This window comes from Nerophis lumbriciformis, linkage group LG30 (genome assembly GCF_033978685.3).
Source record: "Nerophis lumbriciformis linkage group LG30, RoL_Nlum_v2.1, whole genome shotgun sequence".
NCBI lineage: Eukaryota > Metazoa > Chordata > Actinopteri > Syngnathiformes > Syngnathidae > Nerophis > Nerophis lumbriciformis.
This window is the reverse complement of record NC_084577.2, coordinates 7,466,201-7,492,562: the sequence shown is the minus strand read 5'-3', so window position 1 is coordinate 7,492,562 and position 26,362 is coordinate 7,466,201. Positions and strand designations below refer to the sequence as shown.

Here is a 26,362-nt window from a genome sequence, read left to right as displayed (position 1 = left end):
ATCCACGATGAATCCAAATTCAAAAGTATGAATAATCTGATAAAAATAATAATTTGGCAGCACAAGTAATAACAGTGCTAGTACATAGAAGTAATCATTAAATTGCCTTTTAGGTGATCTATGACCTGGGGGCCACCTTCATCTCCATCTTGTTGGTTTGGGCTGGGTGTGCCTGCCTGGTCTTCTTCAACTGTTTTGTCAACTGGCCTCTGGAGCCCTTCCCCGGCCCCGAGGACATGGACTTCACGTAAGAAAACTTGACACACACTCAAAGGCAGATGCTTCCAGCTGTCCTCTGAAATACAGTCAAACCTGTGTTAGCGGCCACTAAAATATTCCCTGCTGGCAAAAGTAGTGTGAAAAACCTTGTCTATAGCGGGCACATATTTCGCATCCCGGAGTAATGGAATGGAAGTTGACTCATGATTAGGGTGAAAATGTACAGTATCCACTCCACAGCTGTAATATAGGCGCAATGCAAGCACACTTGGGGAAATTTAGGTGTTGTTATTATTTATTTGTTTACTCTTTTTAGGATAAACTTGACCCGATCTAAAAAATTTTGTGCTTTCATTGATAGTGTTCAACATTTGAGATTGTCATGGCAACCTGCATATAGTTGCCACATGCCTATATTGGACACTCTTGCTTTTTGTGCTATACACAGGTTTGACTGTACATTACAGTGTTTTCAAACTTGGGGCCCACGGACCATATTTCGTGGCCCTTTACTTAACTTCATTGTTAAGTGTAATTGCACCCTGCTGATAGTTACCTATGGGAATCTTGAATTCCACTAAAAAGAACACTAACTGCAATCATGGTTCAAACACAAACAATACTCAACAAACACACATTGGGCATTACAAACAGCGACATTTTGTAAGCAAGCGGAGGTGTCTCTGGCCCTCACCTAGGGAACTAAACAGTGTCAAAAGTTCTGAATTCAATTTAACATTTAGAATGGCTAACTAGGCCTGCCCTATTTCAGTGTCACTATAGCTCTTTGTAGAAGTAGTTAGCACATTTAGACACGTGGTTAAAATTGTGATTCTCAAGTGAATACTTTGTGTGGCCCAGTATCCCCCTCCAGCGGCCCCCTAGGTAAATTGAGTTTAAGACCCCTGGATTAGATGAATGGTGCAGTCCAGTCCCTGGTCTTAACACATGAGACTAGAGCTATCCAGTCCCTGGTCTTAACACATGAGACTAGAGCTATCCAGTCCCTGGTCTTAACACATGAAACTAGAGCTATACAGTCCCTGGTCTTAACACATGAGACTCGAGCTATCCAGTCCCTGGTCTTAACCCATGAGACTCGAGCTATCCAGTCCCTGGTCTTAACACATGAGACTAGAGCTATCCAGTCCCTGGTCTTAACACATGAGACTAGAGCTATCCAGTCCCTGGTCTTAACACATGAGACTAGAGCTATCCAGTCCCTGGTCTTAACACATGAGACTAGAGCTATCCAGTCCCTGGTCTTAACACATGAGACTAGAGCTATCCAGTCCCTGGTCTTAACACATGAGACTCGAGCTATCCAGTCCCTGGTCTTAACACATGAAACTAGAGCTATCCAGTCCCTGGTCTTAACACATGAGACTAGAGCTATCCAGTCCCTGGTCTTAACACATGAGACTAGAGCTATACAGTCCCTGGACTTAACACATGAGACTCGAGCTATCCAGTCCCTGGTCTTAACACATGAGACTAGAGCTATCCAGTCCCTGGTCTTAACACATGAGACTAGAGCTAGATATCTGTTTTCCGGTCTTTTAGCTATCATATTTCAACCGTTGCAAATACTGTATGTTATGACTATGTTGCCAGCTTCTGACGAGGCTGCCCAGTCCGCCACACACATACACAACATGACAAATGTAGATATTCATGCTCACACACATCTGCACACTAATGTCAGTGCAACTCTGCCAAGGCCTGAAGACAGGAAATACTTAAAAAAAACAGGAAAGCTGTTTGGATTTGCTTTCATTCACCTTGATCTTTTGTTTCCACTTTCTTGTTGACTTTATCTCCTTAATACGGTTAAATCACTTTTGTTATTGGACCATCTGCCCCTCAGAGTAAAGATCAAGTTCAGCTGGTTGGGATTCGACCACAAGATCACAGGGAAGCAGTTTTACCGGCAGGTGACGACAGTGGGGCGTCGTCTGAGTGTGGGCAACTCGCAAAAGCAGCAATACTTGCCGCCCAAAACCCTCGCCTCCCAAGACGCCAGCAAGGTGTGCCTGTCCACCGTCGACCTGGAGGTGACATGCAAGTCCCCGCAGCAAAGTGAGTCAACTCAGAAATGGCATAATTAGAGCCACTTATGACTAAACAGAGTACAAACCCCGTTTCCATATGAGTTGGGAAATTGTGTTAGATGTAAATATAAACGGAATACAATGATTTGCAAATCCTTTTCAACCCATATTCAAATTGAATGCACTACAAAGACAAGATATTTGATGTTCAAACTCAGAAACTTAACTTTTTTTTTGCAAATAATAATTAACTTAGAATTTCATGGCTGCAACACGTGCCAAAGTAGTTGGGAAAGGGCATGATAACCACTGTGTTACATGGCCTTTCCTTTTAACAACACTCAGTAAACGTTTGGGAACTGAGGAGACACATTTTTAAAGCTTCTCAGGTGGAATTCTTTCCCATTCTTGCTTGATGTACAGCTTATGTTGTTCAACAGTCCGGGGGTCTCCGTTGTGGTATTTTAGGCTTCATAATGCGCCACACATTTTCAATGGGAGACAGGTCTGAACTACAGGCAGGCCAGTCTAGTACCCGCACTCTTTTACTATGAAGCCACGTGGATGTAACACGTGGCTTGGCATTGTCTTGCTGAAATAAGCAGGGGCGTCCATGGCAACATTGCTTGGATGGCAACATATGTTGCTCCAAAACCTGTATGTACCTTTCAGCATTAATGGCGCCTTCACAGATGTGTAAGTTACCCATGTCTTGGGCACTAATACACCCCCATACCATCACAGATACTGGCTTTTCAACTTTGCGCCTATAACAATCCGGATGGTTATTTTCCTCTTTGGTCCGGAGGACACGACGTCCACAGTTTCCAAAAACTATTTGAAATGTGGACTCGTCAGACCACAGAACACTTTTCCACTTTGTATCAGTCCATCTTAGATGAGCTCAGGCCCAGCAAAGCCGACGGCGTTTCTTGGTGTTGTTGATAAACGGTTTTCGCCTTGCATAGGAGAGTTTTAACTTGCACTTACAGATGTAGCGACCAACTGTAGTTACTGACAGTGGGTTTCTGAAGTGTTCCTGAGCCCATGTGGTGATAACCTTTACACACTGATGTCGCTTGTTAATGCAGTACAGCCTAAGGGATCGAAGGTCACGGGCTTAGCTGCTTACGTGCAGTGATTTCTCCAGATTCTCAGAACCCTTTGATGATATTACGGACCGTAGATGGTGAAATCCCTAAATTCCTTGCAATAGCTGGTTGAGAAAGGTTTTTCTTAAACTGTTCAACAATTTGCTTACGCATTTGTTGACGAAGTGGTGACCCTCGCCCCATCCTTGTTTGTGAATGACTGAGCATTTCATGGAATCTACTTTTATACTCAATCATGGCACCCACCTGTTCCCAATTTGCCTGTTCACCTGTGGGATGTTCCAAATAAGTGTTTGATGAGCATTTCTCAACTTTATCAGTACTTATTGCCACCTTTCCCAACTTCTTTGTCACATGTTGCTGGCAACAAATTCTAAAGTTAATGACTATTTGCAAAAAAAAAAAGTTTATCAGTTTGAACATCAAATATGTTGTCTTTGTAGCATATTCAACTGAATATGGGTTGAAAATGATTTGCAAATCATTGTATTCCGTTTATATTTACATCTAACACAATTTTCCAACTCATATGGAAACGGGGTTTGTAGTATCTGTGTTGGCAAAAGCAGGCCCGGCCCTCACCAATCTGGCGCACTAGGCAAGATTTTAGGTGGCGCCCCCCCACATCGGCAGTGAAGTGTATACACTCACAAGAAACCGAATAGCTTTGTCTTTGACCTTTTTTTTTTACTTACAACTATACCTAATATATAAAGGGGTGGAAAAGTGACTATTACCTGCAGGGCAAACATTAGCTAACCAGAAGGCAATAATGTAAACAAAAACACCTGCTTAAAAGATCTAATACAAATGTCCCTGAGGAATGTATGGTGGGAGTACTGTAATTACCTAACGTTACATTATTATTGTCCATAACAATTTAGCCCCCTCCACAATCTTAACCCGACGTTAAAACAGAACTAGCTATTTATTGATTAGCAATTGCCGAATCATGTAACATTAGCTTAATGCTAAAAAGCCAGGTTACTATCACATTCTGTAACAGACAAATAATTTCATGTAGGCTAACGTTACCTACCTGCTACCTCTGTCTTTTCTCGTTTCTCCTCCTCTTCTTTTCTCTTTTTTCTTCCCTGGGCACCTGACAGTTTTGGCCGTTTTGACATCTTGTGTTGATTTTTTGATGTGGTGACGTCCAAAAAGAGTCATGATACGGGAAGGGAGGGGGCGCACCGTGCGGGGGGAGGGGGGTGGGGGGGCGTAATGTTGTAACAAATAATATTTCTATTAAATAGGCTTTACTTTGCATTTTAATTAACGTGGGATTATTTGTTGTATTTAGAAATAATAGTACCAGCTTTTTTTTTTTTTTTTTTTTTTTCTCCAACATTTGTGGCACTGGCGTGGCGCCCCCTAATGGACGGCGCCCTTAGCATTTGCCTATACGGCCTATGCCACGGGCCGGCCCTGGGCAAAAGACACAATAAGTGCTCATTGTGTGCCAGTTTAGTGTGAATACTAATACGACTTTCAAAGATTTCAGTTTAAGCCACAGTTTTCTGACAACAAAGATTTTCCTCTGATTATAAATATTTGAAACCTGGCCGAGATCTACACCAAATCGGGCACAAAGCACATACCTAAGGTTCCGAGTGTAAGGGACTTCCAGTGGGGGTTACGTACTTTTAGCTTACCGGTAGTAAGACGCATTCTTTTCCTACTCGGCTACTTTGCTACCAAATGGACCCAGGCTTTGGTTACAAGTTAAGCAGGGTTGTGGGTCAAATGTTGAGCATCATGAATATATACACATATGCATCATTGTGCAAACAAGTCCAGTAATTTTTTCAGTTTATTTAGAAAATGATGTTTGTTTCTGTAAACAAGTATGCATTCTTGTCACAGTAATTACAAGGTCATATTGACATATTTTTTCCACTTATATATACATAATATAATATAAGTGCTCCACATGAATATGCCTTGTCAAACATACACATTATGGTTGTCTAAAACTACAGTACAGTATGCAGTTTTTGTAGTTGTAGCTTACGGTTGTGTAGAGCTAGGAACTAATCAAACTAGTGTGCAGTTCTACTTCACATTGTGACAATAATGACAAAAGTATTGTTTCGAGACGTGTTGCCTTAAGTAACCAAGCAATGTATAAACATCCTGGCAAGCATGACCAACTTCCAAACGCATCCTGTAACTAAGCTTCAAATGGATCCTTCTGGGCAATAAAATCCAACTCCATCTGTGCACTAACCTTTAATTGGTTTGTCTAGTGCTTCACCATATGGGCTGCAGTGCAAATGCAGTCCATTTTCCATCTATATTCACAAGTTAGATTAATGATCAACTTTCCCTTCAACCCTTTAAGAAAGACAATTGGTTTAACAGGCAGGTTGAAAAGTGTTACCATGGTAACCAAAGGACAGCAGGAATATTTGGATGATAATCTATTTACCGACATAAATTTCAGATGTTAATATTGTGTATTACCACGCATATTCTGATAAGTAAGTGTTTTTTTGTCATGGCTCTTGTTAGAGCTGAATGATCATTTTGGATATTAGATGCATCAAAAACACAAACTGAGTACATATGCAAAGTGTGCCTATTTAGGCATACTTCAAAATACTTTATTCAAAAAATGCTGCGTTCTTATTAAAAAAACGGTACATTTTTAAATTTTTGTTGTTTTCTTGCCTTCCGAGCCTTCATCCATTCACCAGTCAGGACACGGCCTCACGCACTCTAGTCAAACATGCGGCTCCAGTCCTGTTCCAGCCGTAATCAGAAAGCAAAGATTTGATCTCCTGTCATTTCCTGTCTGCAGCTCAATCCTTCATGAAGAGCGTGCTGAGCCCCATCTTCCTCCTGAGCCTTATCACCATGTGTGTGACCCAGCTGCGCCTCATCTTCTACATGGGTGCTATGAACACCATCCTAGAGTCCCTGACGGAGGGAGACCTCACAACAGGTGTGTGCACTTAGCTCGCTTCATGGTCGTGTTCCTGCTTTAGCTTCGAACCACTTTTAATATTCTATTTAACCGCTTCGCATGCAACAATCTTCTCTTTCTCTCAGCTGGACTGTCCTATTGCTTCTTGTTAACACCCCTTCATGATTCCTTTTTCTCTCTGACTCTTTCCTCTTTGTGCTGTCATGCTGTTGCAGTGGAAAGGATGCAAGTGGGTAAGGGACCTTTAACTAACCATTCTAAATTTTTTAACACCACTGATTTTCACTCCCATTCCTTGGCTGTCTTACTAAAAAAGTACGGTCCGAACCTAAAAGTCCCTACAACAGAGTCACTCATGCAGCAAAATATGCTTTAACAGCACAAAATAATTATACTCTGTTATCCCCGTTTGTGTCTCAGTCAGCACATACACGTCCATCTTTGGCGTACTGCAGCTACTGTGTCTGGCAACCTCCCCTGTGATTGGCTACGTCATGGACTGGAGGCTCAAAGCCTGTGAGGATGAAAAGGACAAGAGTATTGTGAGGTGAGATACAGTAGAAGCTTATGTCGACCACCCGTTTAAGTCAACCGACTCATCAGATGCTGATCCACGGCGTTCTTCTAATTGCTAAAAAGATCCAGCTCAGGTCGACGTTAACATACACGGTCGACCGCTTATTTGGGACTCAAAGGGTACATTTCAATGGACAATAAGCCCATTTATGTCGACATGTGTTGTTGTAGTATTTCTAACTTAATCATTATCACCAAGCAGTGTAAAACAACAACAGCGACAGTTCTACTGTTTAGTTACACAGCATTTAAATGTGCATAGTGACTTCCTGGTCAGTGGGCTTCAAAATAAAAGCATGGTACAGTATTACTAACCTGGGGCCGTATTTATCAAGCGTCGTAGAATTCCTCCTAAGAAGTCTGCTAAGAGTTGACTTATGAGTAAAGAAATTCTTCACCAAAAGCTGCACTTAAAAGTTAGTTCTCAAGCGTCTCAAGCGAAGTGTAGGACGGAATCTTAGGTGTCACACTCAGAGCTGAATTACGACATTACTATTTTTAGGTGAATTTTAGGTGACGTCATTTCTGTGTCCATAGAAATGACCAATCACGGAAGGGAATCCCTTGTCTAAGAATAAAGAAATATCATAGAAATATTTAAGTGGACAATGGGAGTGTATATTTTGACAATAAACTACAAAATAATACAAAACAAACAAACAATATTGGCAATGAATCAAAAAGAAATGTTTCCTTTTCTTTCCAATTAATTTTCCCAGTGGCGAGATATCGAAGCATTGTGATGACCTTTAGTTCTGCTGTGAAAGCTCTGCTGCGTGATGTTGCTGATGAGATGACGCCCCTTATTAAATCTGTGACAAAAATAATACCCGCTCTGTCTAAACGATACCGTTTGATCAGCTGCTCGTCATCAAACAAAGCCAGGACATCCTTCCACTCCCTGAACATTCGCGCACGTCTCTCTCGCCTCAGTGACATCCCCCGCTGGCAACTCCTAACCACTTAGGACACCTCTGAAGGTCTCTTAAATATCGTGGAGAGTAGGAGTGATTCTTAGACTTAAGAAAGTTGATAAATAGCTTTTATTCTTAAAGGCCTACTGATATGAGATGTTCTTATTTAAACGGGGATAGCAGGTCCATTCTATGTGTCATACTTAATCATTTTGCGATATTGCCATATTTTTGCTGAAAGGATTTAGTAGAGCCCTGTGATGAGGTGGCGACTTGTCCAGGGTGTACCCCGCCTACCGCCTGAATGCAGCTGAGATAGGCTCCAGCGAAACCCCCGCGACCCCAAAAGGGACAAGCGGTAGAAAATGGATGGATGGATGGATTTAGTAGAGAACATTAACGATAAAATTCGCAACTTTTGGTCGCTGATAAAAAAGCCTTGCCTGTACCGGAAGTAGCAGACGATATGCGCGTGACGTCACAGGTTGTGGAGCTCCTCACATCCGCACATTGTTTACAATCATGGCTACCAGCAGCGAGAGCGATTCGGACCGAGAAAGCGACGATTTCCCCATTAATTTGAGCAAGGATGAAAGATTTGTGGATGAGGAAAGTGAGAGTGAAGGACTAGAGGGCAGTGGGAGCGATTCAGATAGGGAAGATGCTGTGAGAGGCGGGTGGGACCTGATATTCAGCTGGGAATGACTAAAACAGTAAATAAACACAAGACATATATATACTCTATTAGCCACAACACAACCAGGCTTATATTTAATATGCCACAAATGAATCCCGCATAACAAACACCTCCCCCCTCCCGTCCATATAACCCGCCAATACAACTCAAACACCTGCACAACACACTCAATCCCACAGCCCAAAGTACCGTTCACCTCTCCAAAGTTCATACAGCACATATATTTCCCCAAAGTTACATATGTGACATGCACATAGCGGCACGCACGTACGGGCAAGCGATCAAATGTTTGGAAGCCGCAGCTGCATGCGTACTCACGGTACCACATCTGCGTATCCAACTCAAAGTCCTCCTGGTAAGAGTCTCTGTTGTCCCAGTTCTCCACAGGCCAATGGTAAAGCTTGACTGTCATCTTTCGGGAATGTAAACAATGAAACACCGGCTGTGTTATCCGGCACAACAGTCAGGGGGTGCATTCTTCGGCGGGGGTGCGTTATATGGCACAACACCTGCCGCAATACACCGCTTCCCACCTACAGCTTTCTTCTTTGCTGTCTCCATTGTTCATTGAACAAATTGCAAAAGATTCACCAACACAGATGTCCAGAATACTGTGGAATTTTGCGATGAAAACAGACAACTTAATAGCTGGCCACCATGCTGTCCCAAAATGTCCTCTACAATCCGTGACGTCACGCGCAGGTGTCATCATACCGAGACGTTTTCAGCAGGATATTTTGCGCAAAATTTAAAATTGCACTTTAGTAAGCTAACCCGGCCGTATTGGCATTTGTTGCAATGTTAAGATTTCATCATTGATATATAAACTATCAGACTGCGTGGTCGGTAGTAGTGGGTTTTAGTAGGCCTTTAGGTTTGAGAGTAGGACTAAATTTCACAAATTCTCAGGACTTAATTGTAAAATGGCACTCTAAGACGCTTGATAAATACGGCCCCTGGACTCTACTCAATCAAAAAAGCACACCTTATTTTGTTATGTAAGTTATTTAGTGATTAGTTTCTTAGTCAGCAACATAGCTCCAAAAGTTATGGACGGATATTGACTAAGCTTTCAGGAAATGGGATAAGAAAAAAGTTATCAAATTTTGGGGGTAATTCGGATCGCCGTCTTGATTCAAAGCAATGTTTTTAATTATTCTTTACTATTAGAAGATGGGGCCTGGAAGAGGTCTGCACTTTCTGAGTGTTTGTCATCATAGTCAAGACATACAATGAAATAACCACAGCAGCTCTGTTAAAGAGTATAACATATATGAAAAAACAAGAATCTAAATAAAAAATATGCACAAATGCAAGAAAACAATTTCAACAAACTTGCATAGGTTCAAGATTCATTTTGCCCAGTCTCCAAGTTTTGGTTTTGACTTGGGCTGTGTTGACAACCGCTTGTGTCAATGTCAGTGGGGTTCCACTGTGCTGTACCCCACCTTGTGGTTAGCTTGCCTCAAAGAAAGGGGGACATCAAACATACCAGTGCTATTTGGAATTATTTTTAATGGTTATCATATAAGTCTATTTATAAAGCTCGATAAAAAAAAAACAGGTCAAGATCCATATTAACATTTGAGTGCGTTTGTTGGTGGTTTGTCAAAGGGAAGGGACTCAAGGGAGATTGGTTTTGCTCAAATGAATCACATTGCAACAATTGTGCATACTTTCAGGATACCTATCTTGAAGGTATCAGTAAAACCCATTGCTATTACAGTGTATCTTCTCAAGAGACGATACTATACTACTGGTACTTGTCTGCAGAGAAGATATAATTAAGTGTGCTCACTTTTGTCAGATGCTGTACATCAATGTTATTTTCAGAAAAACAATCGATCCATCAAAAGTATAATCAACTTTATTCTTTCCCATCAGGGAGCCTGGTCAGCCTCGCCGTCCAGACAAAAAGATTCAGAAAATCGTCAACTCCACCCGAGCCTTCATCTTTACTAACCTACTGCTGGTGGTCTTTGGATTCACTTGCATTGTCCCCAACCTTCCCCTTCAGGTACACACCCACACACATGTACAAACCCCGTTTCCATATGAGTTGGGAAATTGTGTTAGATGTAAATATAAACGGAATACAATGATTTGCAAATCATTTTCAACCCATATTCAGTTGAATATGCTACAAAGACAAGATATTTGATGCTCAAACTGATAAACATGTTTTTTTTTTTGCAAATAATCATTAACTTTAGAATTTGATGGCAGCAACACGTGACAAAGAAGTTGGGAAAGGTGGCAATAAATACTGATAAAGTTGAGGAATGCTCATCAAACACTTATTTGGAACATCCCACAGGTGTGCAGGCTAATTGGGAACAGGTGGGTGCCATGATTGGGTATAAAAGTAGATTCCATGAAATGCTCAGTCATTCACAAACAAGGATGGGGCGAGGGTCACCACTTTGTCAACAAATGCGTGAGCAAATTGTTGAACAGTTTAAAAAAAACCTTTCTCAACCAGCTATTGCAAGGAATTTAGGGATTTCACCATCTACGGTCCGTAATATCATCAAAGGGTTCAGACAATCTGGAGAAATCACTGCACGTAAGCAGCTAAGTCCGTGACCTTCGATCCCTCAGGCTGTACTGCATCAACAAGCGACATCAGTGTGTAAAGGATATCACCACATGGGCTCAGGAACACTTCAGAAACCCACTGTCAGTAACTACAGTTGGTCGCTACATCTGTAAGTGCAAGTTAAAACTCTCCTACGCAAGGCAAAAACCATTTATCAACAACACCCAGAAACGCCGTCGGCTTCGCTGGGCCTGAGCTCATCTGAGATGGACTGATACAAAGTGGAAAAGTGTTCTGTGGTCTGACGAGTCCACATTTCAAATTGTTTTTGGAAACTGTGGACGTCGTGTCCTCCGGACCAAAGAGGAAAAGAACCATCCGGATTGTTATGGGCGCAAAGTGGAAAAGCCAGCATCTGTGATGGTATGAGGGTGTATTAGTGCCCAAGACATGGGTAACTTACACATCTGTGAAGGCGCCATTAATGCTGAAAGGTACATACAGGTTTTTGAGCAACATATGTTGCCATCCAAGCAACGTTACCATGGACGCCCCTGTTTATTTCAGCAAGACAATGCCAAGCCACGTGTTACATCAACGTGGCTTCATAGTAAAAGAGTGCGGGTACTAGACTGGCCTGCCTGTAGTCCAGACCTGTCTCCCATTGAAAATGTGTGGCGCATTATGAAGCCTAAAATACCACAAAGGAGACCCCCGGACTGTTGAACAACTTAAGCTGTACATCAAGAAAAGAATGGGAAAGAATTCCACCTGAGAAGCTTAAAAAATGTGTCTCCTCAGTTCCCAAATGTTTACTGAGTGTTGTTAAAAGGAAAGGCCATGTAACACAGTAGTGAACATGCCCTTTCCCAACTACTTTGGCACGTGTTGCAGCCATGAAATTCTAAGTTAATTATTATTTGCAAAAGAAAAATAAAGTTTATGAGTTTGAACATCAAATATCTTGTATTTGTAGTGCATTCAATTGAATTTGGGTTGAAAAGGATTTGCAAATCATTGTATTCCGTTTATATTTACATCTAACACAATTTCCCAACTCATATGGAAACGGGGTTTGTAGATATAGTCCTTTTTTTTTTGCTCAAAATTAGCAAGGGGCCACATTAACAATTGCCCCGGGTGGCATTCCCTAGGGAGCGCCGCAAGGTTGAAGGAGAAAAATGATTACTATTTATTTATGCTCAGCGATTACAGTGCAGGTGGAAAATATTTTCCACATTTTGTTATGTTACAGCCAAATTACTTGCAGCTGTAATTGCTGCCAAAGGTGCATCAACAAAGCATTGGACAAATGATTTGAATACTTATGTGCATGTTATTTTTTGGTTTAATTAATTATTTTAATACATTTGCAAAAATTTTAAAATAAGCTTTTCACATTGTCATTATGGAGTATTTTCTGTAGAATTTTGAGGACAAAAATTAATGTATTCCCTTTTGGAATAAGGCTGTAACATAACAAAATGTGGAAAAGGTGAAGCACTGTGAATACATTCCGGATGCACTGTAGTTGGCACCTTCAACACTGCTCACATGAAAATTACAAACTTAATATTTTATTCCATCCATCCATTTTCTACCGCTTATTCCCTTTTGGGGTCGCGGGGGGCGCTGGAGCCTATCTCAGCTACCATCGGGCGGAAGGCGGGGTACACCCTGGACAAGTCGCCACCTCATCGCAGGGCCAACACAGATAGACAGACAACATTCACACTCACATCCACACACTTGATTAATTAATTGTCTGTCCGAATGTATTCCTCTACGCATCTCCATTATTCAGAAAGACACTGAGGAAGCATGCTTTTGAAACAATTTGATAGTCTCCATCTTGCCTGGAAGTAGAACAGACCTCATACAAAACGTCCCACAGACACTTTCCAACATCTTGAAGAAAGTCTTCCCAGAAAGCCAACGTTACTTTACTTTTTCCCATTTGTTTCTTGTAATTTCCAGGTGTCCCAATAGTTTTGTCCATTCTATACGTTGAATGGACAAAACTGCAGTCACTGTTCAGACAAAGAGCTTTTTACTCTTAGCATGAGTGGGAGTTTATGACTTTTCATTGTATTTCAGTGACACCTAGTGGCATAAACACACATTGAAATATAAACTAAGATCTAATGAGAGCCATGTCTTAAATAGGGGCTCCAGTTCATATTTGTTTATTGTAGTCTAACTATACTGCTTTCCATACTATATTATTTTAATGTATTAGTATGTAATTGTTATTTTATTTTTTTATTTTCAGATTCTGTCCTTCATACTGCATACAATTGTGAGGGGCTTCATCCACTCTGCTGTGGGAGGCCTCTATGCTGCTGTGTAAGTGTGTGATATAGTATGTAGTGTGTGTTTTGTTACATATGCAATATATTTGTACCATCTTTTAAGACCTGGCTACATGAATGTGTCTCAAATCAAATACTTCTGTCAATTTACACTGTAAACTTATTTCCTGAGTGTGTTTTGGCAGTGTAGGTTTTTTTTTTAAGTTTTTCACTTTCCCTGTGATGGGTCGGCACAGCGAGTCACTCACATACAAGCTCTTCCTGAACATTTATTACTGACATCGCGCACTTACCAGAAATAACAATCGCAATACATGTGTCAGTCAGTGTATGTTTTGGTCAAGCTTGCAAGGTTATCATTATTCCTCCAGACCAGTCCACACTCTTGTCTTTAACTATTAACTCCCGGTTCTCCTGTTGAAATATACAAAATCATCAGTTATCAGGTTCGTGTACCTTCCGTTCATCCATCCATCCATCCATCTTCTTCCGCTTATCCGAGGTCGGGTCGCGGGGGCAGCAGCCTAAGCAGGGAAGCCCAGACTTCCCTCTCCCCAGCCACTTCGTCCAGCTCCTCCCGGGGGATCCCGAGGCGTTCCCAGGCCAGCCGGGAGACATAGTCTTCCCAACGTGTCCTGGGTCTTCCTCGTGGCCTCCTACCGGTCGGACATGCCCTAAACACCTCCTTAGGGAGGCGCTCGGGTGGCATCCTGACCAGATGCCCGAACCGCCTCATCTGGCTCCTCTCGATGCGGAGGAGCAGCGGCTTTACTTTGAGCTCCCCCCGGATGACAGAGCTCCTCACCCTATCTCTAAGGGAGAGCCCCGCCACCCGGCGGAGGAAACTCATTTCGGCCGCTTGTACCCGTGATCTTGTCCTTTCGGTCATAACCCAAAGCTCATGACCATAGGTGAGGATGGGAACGTAGATCGACCGGTAAATTGAGAGCTTTGCCTTCCGGCTCAGCTCCTTCTTCACCACAACGGATCGATACAGCGTCCGCATTACTGAAGACGCCGCACCGATCCGCCTGTCGATCTCACGATCCACTCTTCCCTCACTCGTGAACAAGACTCCGAGGTACTTGAACTCCTCCACTTGGGGCAAGATCTCCTCCCCAACCCGGAGATGGCACTCCACCCTTTTCCGGGCGAGAACCATGGACTCGGACTTGGAGGTGCTGATTCTCATCCCAGTCGCTTCACACTCAGCTGCGAACCGATCCAGTGAGAGCTGAAGATCCTGGCCAGATGAAGCCATCAGGACCAAATCATCTGCAAAAAGGATTCCTTCCGTTCATTCTATTTCCAATTCTAAAACGCAAATCAGAAAAACAAAGTTAGGGCCGTTTTTTCGATTTTTATTCTACATGGAAAACAAGCAAAAAAGGGTTGATTTTCATTCAAATATTGCTATAAAATTGGATGTTGTGCTGTTTTCCTTTTATGGATTTACATTTTTCCAGATAAACACAAACATCGAATATATGTTCATCTAGTACAGTGGTTCTTAACCTTGTTGGAGGTACCGAACCCCACCTGCTTCAAATGTGCATTCACCGAACCCTTCTTTAGTGAAAAATATTATTATATATATATTTTTTAAATTCAAGACAAAGTTGTATGTTTTTTTACTGGTGCACAAAATGAACCATGTATGAACATCACCTTGTTCTAAGAACAAAACCAACACTCAATCAATCAATCAATCAATCAATGTTTATTTATATAGCCCTAAATCACAAGTGTCTCAAAGGGCTGCACAAGCCACAACGACATCCTCGGTGCAAAGCCCACATAAGGGCAAGGAAAAACTCACCCCAGTGGGACGTCGATGTGAATGACTATGAGAAACCTTGGAGAGGACCACATATGTGGGTAACCCCCCCCCTCTAGGGGAGACCGAATGCATTGGATGTCGAGTGGGTCTGACATAATATTGTGAGAGTCCAGTCCATAGTGGATCCATCATAATAGTAAGAGTCCAGTCCATAGTGGGGCCAGCAGGACACCATCCCGAGCGGAGACGGGTCAGCAGCGCAGAGATGTTCCCAACCGATGCACAGGCGAGCGGTCCACCGCGGGTCCCGACTCTGGACAGCCAGCACTTCATCCATGGCTACCGGACCTGTGCCCCCCCACCCCCCCACCCCCCCTCCACAAGGGAGAGGGGAGCAGAGGAGAAAAGAAAAGAAACAGCAGATCAACTGGTCTAAAACAGTGCATGAACTCACAACAAATTACTTTATGGTTCAAACACCGAACTATCTATTACACAAGACAAGAAGAAGGAATCAAGCAGAGACAGAGTTGAATTTTACTCATGAGGAGAGACGTATTGGGCTGTACATTCAGTTACAGTTTCCCCCTACGCTCTAAGGTACAGTCCCACGTGCTCCTCTTTTTATTCGGGAAGTCCCTAGTTAAGATCTCTGAGGCTGCTTCTGAAGGGAAGGGTAATGCAAGCAGCCCCAGTAGACACAATACATGATTATTCAGAATGGAATTGTGCTGACACTCGTGATTTCGCCCTGTCTCTGTTTTGTCTGCGTTGAGGTACTCGATGTCCGTCCTTGGCAGTCAGCAGGCAGGGTCTGGAAACAAACTGCCGACACGAGACAACTCGCAAAGCAAGATTACAAGTTAAATAAAATGATAAATGGGTTATACTTGTATAGCGCTTTTCTACCTTCAAGGTACTCAAAGCACTTTGACAGTATTTCCACATTCACCCATTCACACACACATGGCGGGAGCTGCCATGCAAAGCACTAACCAGCAGCCATCAGGAGCAAGGGGTGAAGTGTCTTGCCCAAGGACACAACGGACGTGACTAGGATGGTAGAAGGTGGGGATTGAACCCCAGTAACCAGCAACCCTCCGATTGCTGGCACGGCCACTCTACCAACTTCTCCACGCCGTCCCTTTTGCCTTTGCAAAGATAGAAAAGTACAACTTCAGCACTATATTAACTATAGCAACGGCCTTTAAGCATAAGAGTTGTGTGATAACTTATGCATAATTATTCTTTTTTTACACACCTGCAAATCAGATGGAAAATTAAAGGCAACATTGTTTGGGGGTATCCATAATACGCCGATAGGGAGAAGTTTTTATTTACACGAGGAGTCGGGTGTGTCTTGACCTTCGCCGAACCCCTGAGACCGACTCACCGAATCCCTAGGGTTCAATCGAACCCAGGTTAAGAACCTCTGATCTAGTATGTAAAAATGCATGTTTATCTGTGTGACGACAAACTGAACCGGAGGCAGTGTTTTATAGCTTTTCCTTTGCGTTGAGCATGTTTTTAGGTCTGTGTATTTCCAATTCTGAAATGCAAATCAAAAAACAAATTTCGGGCCATTTTTTCCATTTTCATTTCTGAAACAAAAGTTGGACAACTATTTAATGACACTGAGATCTTACCGTTATGCTAAAAACATGCTAAACGCAAAGGAAATGCTCAAATACTGCTTCCGGTTCAATTTGTCATCACACAGACAAACACGCATTTTTGCATACTGGATGAACTTATATTCGATTTTTGTGTTTATCTGGAAAAATTCAAATCCATAAAGGGAAAACAGCACAAAATCCAAATGTATGGCAATATTTTTATGAAAATCAACCCTTTTTTGTTATTTTTAAAATCTGCCATAAATAATAAAAATCGAAAAACGGCCCTAATTTTGTTTTTTGATTTGCGTTTCAGAATTGGAAATACAATTAACGGAAGGTACACAGACCTTTTTAGCATAACGATAACATCTTTGTTCAGCAGGAGTCCTATTGTTGTTTTAAAAAAGTGGCATTAAATAGTTGTCTAACTTATTTTTCAGAAATGAAAAAAAAAAAAAAAAGGACCTGGAATTAGTTTTTTGATTTGCATTTAAGAATTCAAAATGGTACACGGACCTTAACAGTTAGTGTTTTTTCATTTCTGCTGACTGGTGATTTAAGTTTTTGCTATAATAAATATGAAATGAAAATCAAACTTTTTTTTAGTTTCGGGGCGGCATGACGTAGTGGGTAGAGCGCCCGTGTCAGAAACCTGAGGTTGCAGGTTCGCTCCCTGCCTCTTACCATCCAAATAGCTGCCATTGTGTCCTTGGGCAGGACACTTCACCCTTGCCCCTGGTGCCGCTCACACTGATGAATGAATGATGAATGATAGGTGGTGGTCGGAGGGGCCGTAGGCGCAAACTGGCAGCCACGCTTCCGTCAGTCTACCCCAGTGCAGCTGTGGCTACGAAAGTAGCTTACCACCACCAGGTGTGAATGAATGATGAGTTCCCACTTCTCTGTGAAGCGCTTTGAGTGTCTAGAAAAGCGCTATATAAATCGAATCCATTATTATTATTAAATCTTGTTATTTATTTCTCTTGGATACCAAAAAAGAAAAACGCTTACGTTTTTTTTTCTAAAAACAATCGTGTTTTGTTTTTCAATTCCCATTCCTGAAAATACATTTCAAAGACCAAAACATCTACTGACCTTCTCTACTTTTCCAATTTGTGACTTGGGAACTGACAGTGCAGTGCATTTTGCTGTACTTCTCAACCCACTCAGAATGCTGTAACTAAAATCAAAGACTTCCATGAGTAAGCATCAATAAGTATAATAATATACGCACAGTGTACTTAGTTCCTGAGTGCATCAATTTTGACAATATAGTGCTGTCCCAAATCCAGTTCTGTCATTACCTGCTTCTAATTGTGAATTGCAACCACTCATGTGTATCCACTGATATGATACCGCCTAGCTTTTTACGCCACTTTACAATAAATACATGTCTTACGCCTTTCTCACTTCTGCGTGTACCCCCTGCTTAAAATGATTCACAACTTTGTTTAGTGTTCCCTCCCCTTCCAAGCCAAGATGGTGATTATTGAGGGTGGGATTAAGGCAGTGGTTCTCAAATGGGGGTACTTGAAGGTATGCCAAGGGGTACGTGAGATTTTTTTAAAAGGTCCGTCAAAAAGAACTGTGAAAAGAAATGCAACAATGCAATATTCAGTGTTGACAGCTAGATTTTTTGTGGACATGTTCCATAAATATTGATGTTAAAGATTTCTTTTTTTGTGAAGAAATGTTTAGAATTACCGTATTTTCCGCACTATAAGGCGCACCGGATTATTAGCCGCACCTTCAATGAATTGCATATTTCATAACTTTGTCCACCAATAAGCCGCCCCGGATTATAAGCCGCGCCTACGCTGCGCTAAAGGGAATGTCAAAAAAACAGTCAGATAGTTCAGTCAAACTTTAATAATATATTGAAAACCAGCGTTCTAACAACTCTGTCCCAAAATGTACGCAAATGTGCAATCACAAACATAGTAAAATTCAAAATGGTGTAGAGCAATAGCAACATAATGTTGCTCGAACGTTAATGTCACAACACACAAAATAAACATAGCGCTCACCTTCTGAAGTTATTCTTCATTCGTAAATCCTTCGAATTCTTCGTCTTCGGTGTCCGAATTGAAAAGTTGCGCAAGCGTGGGATCCAAAATGGCCGGTTCCGTCTCGTCGAAGTCATCGGAGTCAGTGTCGCTGTTGTTGTCCAGTAGTTCTGTGAATCCTGCCTTCCGGAAAGCTCGGACCACAGTTGTGACCGAAATATCTGCCCAGGCATTTACGATCCACTGGCAAATGTTGGCGTATGTCGTCCGGCGCTGTCTGCCTGTTTTAGTGAAGGTGTGTTCGCCTTCGGTCATCCATTGTTCCCACGCCGTTCGCAGTCGTGATTTGAATGCCTTGTTGACACCAATATCCAGCGGTTGGAGTTCTTTGGTTAATCCACCCGGAATGACGGCGAGTGTTGTATTTGTGTGCTTCACTTGTTTTTTGACACCATCTGTGATGTGGGCGCGCATAGAGTCGTATATCAACATGGACGGAGCTGTGTGAAAAAAGCCACCCGGCCTCTTCGCGTAAACTTCCCTTAACCACTCGCTCATCTTTTCTTCATCCATCCATCCCTTCGAGTTAGCTTTTATGATGACGCCGGCTGGAAAGGTCTCTTTTGGCAAGGTCTTCCTTTTGAATATCACCATGGGAGGAAGTTTCTGGCCATTAGCATGGCAAGCTAGAACCACAGTGAAGGACGACTTCTCATTCCCTGTGGTGCGAATATTCACCGTACGTGCATTTTGTAGTCTGGTCTTTACAGATGTAAACACACAAAGGAAATGAAACGAAATATCCGCGCGCTTCTTTTTCTTCCGGGGGCGGGTGGTAGCTTACAGTAGAAGAAGAAGCGCTTCCTGTTCTATGGGGGCGGGTGCTTACCTTGGCGGTTGCTTGCGTAGAAGAAGAAGCGCTTCCTGTTCTACCGGGAAAAAAGATGGCGGCTGTTTACCGAAGTTGCGAGATCGAAACTTTATGAAAATGAATCGTAATATTAATCCATATATAAAGCGCACCGGGTTATAAGGCGCACTGTCAGCTTTTGAGAAAATTTGTGGTTTTTAGGTGCGCCTTATAGTGCGGAAAATACGGTAAGTTCATGAATCCAGATGGATCTCTATTACAATCCCCAAAGAGGGCACTTTAAGTTTATGATTACTTCTCAGTGTAGAAATCTTTATTTATAATTGAATCACTTGTTTATATTTCAACAAGTTTTTAGTTATTTTTATATCTTTTTTTCCAAATAGTTCAAGAAAGACCACAACAAATGAGCAATATTTTGCACTGTTATACAATTTAATAAATCAGAAACTGATGACATAGTGCTGTATTTTACTTCTTTATCTCTTTTTTTTCAACCAAAAATGCTTTGCTCTGATTAGGGGGTACTTGAATTAAAAAAATGTTCACAAGGGGTACATCACTGAAAAAAGGTTGAGAACCACTGGATTAAGGTACTCACTGTTTTGAGTACAACATCCGGGTACCGACAGCATTAAATGTCGCCATACTTCTCAGCGTGTTGCACTTATACACTCAAACAGTATCAGTATGGAGGTGCTGGAATTGAGACAAGGTGGTAGTTTGTGTGGATGGTAAATATGAACTTTGTTCTCTTCCTGCAGTTACCCGTCCTCTCAGTTCGGCAGCCTGACAGGCATGCAGTCTCTGATCAGCGCTCTGTTTGCCCTTCTCCAGCAGCCTCTCTTCATGGCTATGGTGGGACCCCTGGAGGGAGACCCCTTATGGGTAAGCAAGTCCGAATATTTGCAAAAGAACAAAACAGCGTGGTGTGTTCTCGAGTGTGACCATGACCCTGTCTTTCAGGTGAACGTGGGCCTTTTGGTGCTGAGCATGCTGGGATTTTGCCTGCCCTTGTATTTGCTGTGCCACAGCCGCACCCTCCAGCGCCTCAGAGACGAGATGGACGAAGACCCGAAGATCTATGTCCAGATGGACAACGGTACCAAGACTGAGGCCTTCGTGTAGAGCAAGAACGTGACAAGGAAGGAGGATGCGTTACATGAACTTGATAAAGAGAAGACAAGATGGTAGTTAGGAGTCGAGGAGGTCACTCCATTCCATCTTGGACACGCACACTTTCTTCACCGACACTGTTGTTACTGCCATCAGGATTTCCTGCACCACTGTGAGAATAAGGGACACGCTAAGACACATTTTGAGCCCTCTGTTGGAACGAATGCGTCACTGACCTGAGCAGTACCCGAGAGAGCAACAGTGCCAACTTCCTTCTCCGAACTCTTTGCACCATCACATTTTTTTGCATCCTTATTGTCCCCGTCTGACTAAAAACGAGGAGGTGTGTTACAAACGTTGTCGCCTCAGGTCCGGGACCGGTGCTTTCGTACAGAACTTAAAACACAAGAGCTCATTCTCCTAAAGTGGTGACGTCAAGTGATGTAGTGGCTCATGCTTAAGGGCATTATAAAGTCAGTATCAGTAGCAATTCAGTGGCGTTCGAATCAGCATAGATGGCTTAGTCCAGTGTGAGAGTATGAAACTGGTTTCACTGCATGCCGCTCATACACTCTGCTGGAATAGACACAGCACGCCCTCTCTCTCTCTCTGTGTGTGTGTGTGTGTGTGCTCAACGTCACCAGATCCACTTCTTAGTATGTGCTACATATTTTTTTACACATGCTGCATCGCCGCTTCTATGTGGTGGCTTTTGAGAGAAGTGGACGCTGGAGGTCATTTGGAAGCGTGCAGGCTCAGCCGTAGCAATAAGTGCCTCTGTGAGATGCCAGACACAATCAGGCTTAAAGGGGAACATTATCACCAGACCTATGTAAGCGTCAATATATACCTTGATGTTGCAGAAAAAAGACCATATATTTTTTTAACCGATTTCCGAACTCTAAATGGGTGAATTTTGGCGAATTAAACGCCTTTCTAATATTCGCTCTCGGAGCGATGACGTCACATCGGGAAGCAATCCGCCATTTTCTCAAACACATTATAAACACCGAGTAAAATCAGCTCTGTTATTTTCCGTTTTTTCGACTGTTTTCCGTACCTTGGAGACATCATGCCTCGTCGGTGTGTTGTCGGAGGGTGTAACAACACCAACGGGGACGGATTCAAGTTGCACCAGTGGCCCAAAGATGCGAAAGTGGCAAGAAATTGGACGTTTGTTCCGCACACTTTACCGACGAAAGCTATGCTACGACAGAGATGGCAAGAATGTGTGGATATCCTGCAACACTCAAAGCAGATGCATTTCCAACTGGACTGGACAGATCAGCTTTCAGGAAAAGAGAGCGGATGAGGGTATGTCTACAGAATATATTAATTGATGAAAACTGGGCTGTCTGCACTCTCAAAGTGCATGTTGTTGCCAAATGTATTTCATATGCTGTAAACCTAATTCATAGTTGTCAGTTTCCTTTAATGCCAAACAAAAACGTACCAATCGTTGGTTAGAAGGCGATCGCCGAATTCGTCCTCGCTTTCTCCCGTGTCGCTGGCTGTCGTGTCGTTTTCGTCGGTTTCGCTTGCATACGGTTCAAACCGATATGGCTCAATAGCTTCAGTTTCTTCTTCAATTTCGTTTTCGCTACCTGCCTCCACACTACAACCATCCGTTTCAATACATGCGTAATCTGTTCGCTTAAGCCGCTGAAATCCGAGTCTGAATCCGAGCTAATGTCGCTATACCTTGCTGTTCTATCCGCCATGTTTGTTTGTATTGGCATCACTATGTGACGTCACAGGAAAATGGACGGGTGTATATAACGATGGTTAAAATCAGGCACTTTAAAGCTTTTTTTAGGGATATTGCGTGATGGGTAAAATTTTGAAAAAAACTTCGAAAAATAAAATAAGCCACTGGGAACTGATTTTTAATGGTTTTAACCCTTCTGAAATTGTGATAATGTTCCCCTTTAAAGCGAGTACTTAGGTCCTAAGTACACTGGGAACTTCCACTCAGCATTGTGGGTGCATAAGTGCGTTCACACGGAGAAGTATGGTGAGTGTGCAGTGATAGACGCTTGGCCATCCTCAATAGTCGTCAACTCGGCTAATGTGAGGGACTAACTCGGGTGGTTGCAATTCATAATTAAAAAGGAGAGAATAACCTAAATAAGGACCTGCTCGGTGGCCTTGTGGTTAGAGTGTCCGTCCTGAGACTGGAAGGTCGTGAGTTCAAACCCATACCAAAGACTATAAAAATGGGACCCATTGCCCCCCTGCTTGGCACTCAGCATCAAGGGTTGGAATTAGGGGGTGAAATCACCAAAATGATTCCAGAGCGCGGCCACCGCTGCTGCTCACTGCTCCCCTCCCCTCCCAGGGGGTGAACATGGGGACGGGTCAAATGCCAGAGGATCATTTCACCACACTGAGTGTGTGAACTTTAACTTAACTTTAATGCTGCGCTCCATTTACTTTGCAAGTTGGAGCTGGGAATGACGTCACAGCCGAGTTACGAAAGTCAGACATCGAGATGGCCTCACGAAAGCTATAAAAAAAGAAACAAAAAGATGTCATTGTTTGCGATGTCGTGTGCACATACCAAAATGGAAAAATTCAATTTCCAGGAACATTTCCCACATTGCGACGCACACGGCTGATTTTGTGCAACAAAAACTAGTCAAAAGATGCTAATAACGGCGGTGACAGGAGCTTTTATTATGATTGACACTCAGAGCAGCCCTTTTTGAAAGTGGTGCGGACTCTCTGACTTCGGACCAGGAACTGGGAAATTCCGACATTCCAGTGCAAATGGAATGGAGCGGGTAAATGGTAGGCGTGCTCCAAAAAAAGAAAAGTGTCACTTCCGAATTGCTATTCGTATTCATTCCGATTCATAATTTTCAAAAAAATCGATATAAAAACAAAACAAAAAAGTGTTTTTTTTCAATTCTGAATCAATTTTATATCATAGGTCAACAACGAAAAAGGAGGTTTTGTAACCTGAAAACCTTTTTGAAAAGGTTTTATTATGATTATCATAGCAAATAATACATTGCGAGAATCGGTTTGAATCGGGAACCGATTCTGGATCAAATTGTAACCCCAAGAATCGGAATCAGCTCGAAAAATCTCACCTCCAGTAGAAAGTGAGGCAGCAGTGATGAATTGGGAACACCACACCAAATAGTACCGGTTTGAGACACAGCTTATTGTTTACCCAAGTCTTGTTATTCTCCCAAATGAATTGTGAAATGTGAATTGCAACCACTCGAGTTAGCCCTCCCTCTTCCGCTACGACTGTCGATTTGTTTTTTTAATTTTAGTAACAAAGTAATGCTCTCTTCCAGATCAGTAGTAAAACAGCATGAAACTGTAACATTTTCATTATTATCCATCGGGGAACAATATTGTAGATGTAAGAAAACATGCTAGAGAAATAATTAAGATGGAGAGAGAAGTAGAAAGAAATATCTCTTATGGATATTTTCTGAAGTAGTTTTTAAACATTTCTGCACACTGCACACTCACCAATTTGACTGTTTTTAAATTCAACAGCTGTGCTGTACCGGTAATTAAAATGTACTGCAACATTACAACAAATGACTGTGAAGATTACAATACCTTTATATTTCACAGTAAAATACGGCAATCATAACCCTCTAGTCCAGGGGTGTCAAACTCAAATACAGAGTGGGGCAAAATTTGAAACTAAAAAAAGCCGCGGGCCAAGGTTGAACAAATTAACCTTTTAAAAGGGACCCAAACAAGTTTTGCATTGAATATTGAACAAGCAAGGCTTATATAACTTTATAGTGACATGCAAAATCGAGCTTCAAATTTTTTTTTATAATAATTAAAAAATATCAATGGCATATCAAATACAATTTAGATAAAAATTGAAGGCCTCTTTTCTATTTGCAGCCTTCTGAGGTAAATATCAACATTAACTTTTTCCACAGGCTAATAATTTGAAAATAAAATAACAATGAATAAAACAACCATTCAGGACTTTAAACTGCTCAGTTTGCAACACACTGATCTAATCTGATGTGCCCAAGCCAGATACCTGCCATCTTTTCTTGGATGCTAGTTCATTAATGTCAGGGCTCAGGCTTTAAGCTGAGGCAACCTTCATTATCGAACGAAGTTATTCATCAGTCATTCTATCTCGTAGTCCACCCGGACCACAATCTTGGGGGCGTGCCTTAAATGCACTGCCTTTAACGTACTCTACGAGCTATCGTCACGTCCGCTTTTCATCCATTCTAACATCGTTCAGACCCAGTCACAATATATGTGCGGCTTCTGTACGCACACACGAGTGAATGCAACGCATACTTCATCAACAGCGATACAGGTTACACTGAGGGTGCAAGTATAAAAAACTTTAACACTGTTAGAAATATATGCATTCAATTGTGTGTGCGTGCAGAAGCATATTATGTGACTGGGCCATCACTCGTTGGACTGGCTGAAAAGCAGACCTGCTGATTTTCGGGAGGGGCGCTGAAGGTTAGAAGACTCCCGGGAGGGTTGGCAAGTATTAGAATTAGCGGTGAATGCGGTGTTACCGCCGCAATATATAATCGGCGGGCCAGCTGTAGTGTTTATTTGGTATCGCCTCAAGGGCCAAGTGAAATTACACGGTGGGCCAAATTTGGCCCGCAGGCCAGAGTTTGACACCCATGCTCTAGTCTATAATATCACAACACATTAGTGTAAATTCAAACTGTTAGACATTACAATTGTGAAGGTACAGTGTTTATTTGTAACTTTGTTGTAATTAACTGTAAAATCACAGCTCTGGAGTTACAGTAAATTGCTGTAATGATATTACTGTGAAAGTAATGCAATTATTTACAATGAGCATTTTTACAGTGTGGGCACAAACATTTATTTCTGCTCATATTCATTTTAATGTGATTTAACCCAGTTAAAGGCCCCTTTCCTTTCAGTGATTAAAAAAAGAAAAAAGGGAACACTTGAATAAATACGTAGGATACGTACATAATAAGGCTGAATAGTCCAGAGAAAAATGATTATGGTGAAGCTCCCCAGTAACTCACACAGGCACTTCCAAAGGCAGCCACCATCCTAAGAGTGCCTCCTGTGTCCAAATGATGGAAGACGTGGATCTAGACATTGTCTATCTTCCTTTTCCATCCACCCAAGTGCATCTGCAAAAAAAAAAAAAAAAAAAAAAGGACAGGAGACTGAGCTGAGAGACACGTCTCGGCCTTTTTTTGGATGCTTCTGACGAATGACTCGGTTAGAAATGAATGGCACGCGATGCACTTTAGACCCGACTCATGTATTTCTGAGTTGTAAAGACCAATGCTGGTGCTGCACTAGAATGTCAGCAGAGAGAAATCTTTTTTTTTTTTTTTTTTTTTTTACAACATATGTCTCATTACATTGTGTTTGTGTGCAGGACACAATGTGAGTCTTGTCTCTCAGCTCAAGAGTGTCCATGAAAGACAAATCCATTTTTTTTTGGAGTGAATGGGACTAATACCGACATGGTGAAACTGCATGGAATAAGTTAGTACACTTTTTATTCTTGACAAAGCAACAGGTCATTTTTACACTGTTATTCACATCAAACCGACGTGTACTCTGCTAAGTAGTATCATACATCACGTGTGGAAAGCAGTCACATG

General features: G+C 42.1%; 1 protein-coding gene across 2 annotated transcripts in view; it reads left to right on the top strand.

Annotated features, from left to right (window-relative positions):
* LOC133572618 (large neutral amino acids transporter small subunit 4-like) overlaps positions 1–21,734 on the top strand; it is a 71,389-nt gene extending 49,655 nt beyond the window's left edge. Inside the window, exons 7-15 of one of the 2 annotated variants that reach the window (XM_061925449.2) lie at positions 114–247; positions 2,087–2,298; positions 6,186–6,329; positions 6,527–6,544; positions 6,732–6,858; positions 10,383–10,515; positions 13,310–13,383; positions 20,390–20,513; positions 20,592–21,734. In XM_061925449.2, coding sequence (XP_061781433.1) covers positions 114–247; positions 2,087–2,298; positions 6,186–6,329; positions 6,527–6,544; positions 6,732–6,858; positions 10,383–10,515; positions 13,310–13,383; positions 20,390–20,513; positions 20,592–20,753 — 1,128 coding nt within the window. In that variant the 3' untranslated portion in view covers positions 20,754–21,734. The remainder of the gene's footprint in view (positions 1–113; positions 248–2,086; positions 2,299–6,185; positions 6,330–6,526; positions 6,545–6,731; positions 6,859–10,382; positions 10,516–13,309; positions 13,384–20,389; positions 20,514–20,591) is intronic. The other variant, XM_072911971.1, reaches the window with a different exon arrangement.
* Positions 21,735–26,362: the final 4,628 nt, after the last annotated feature.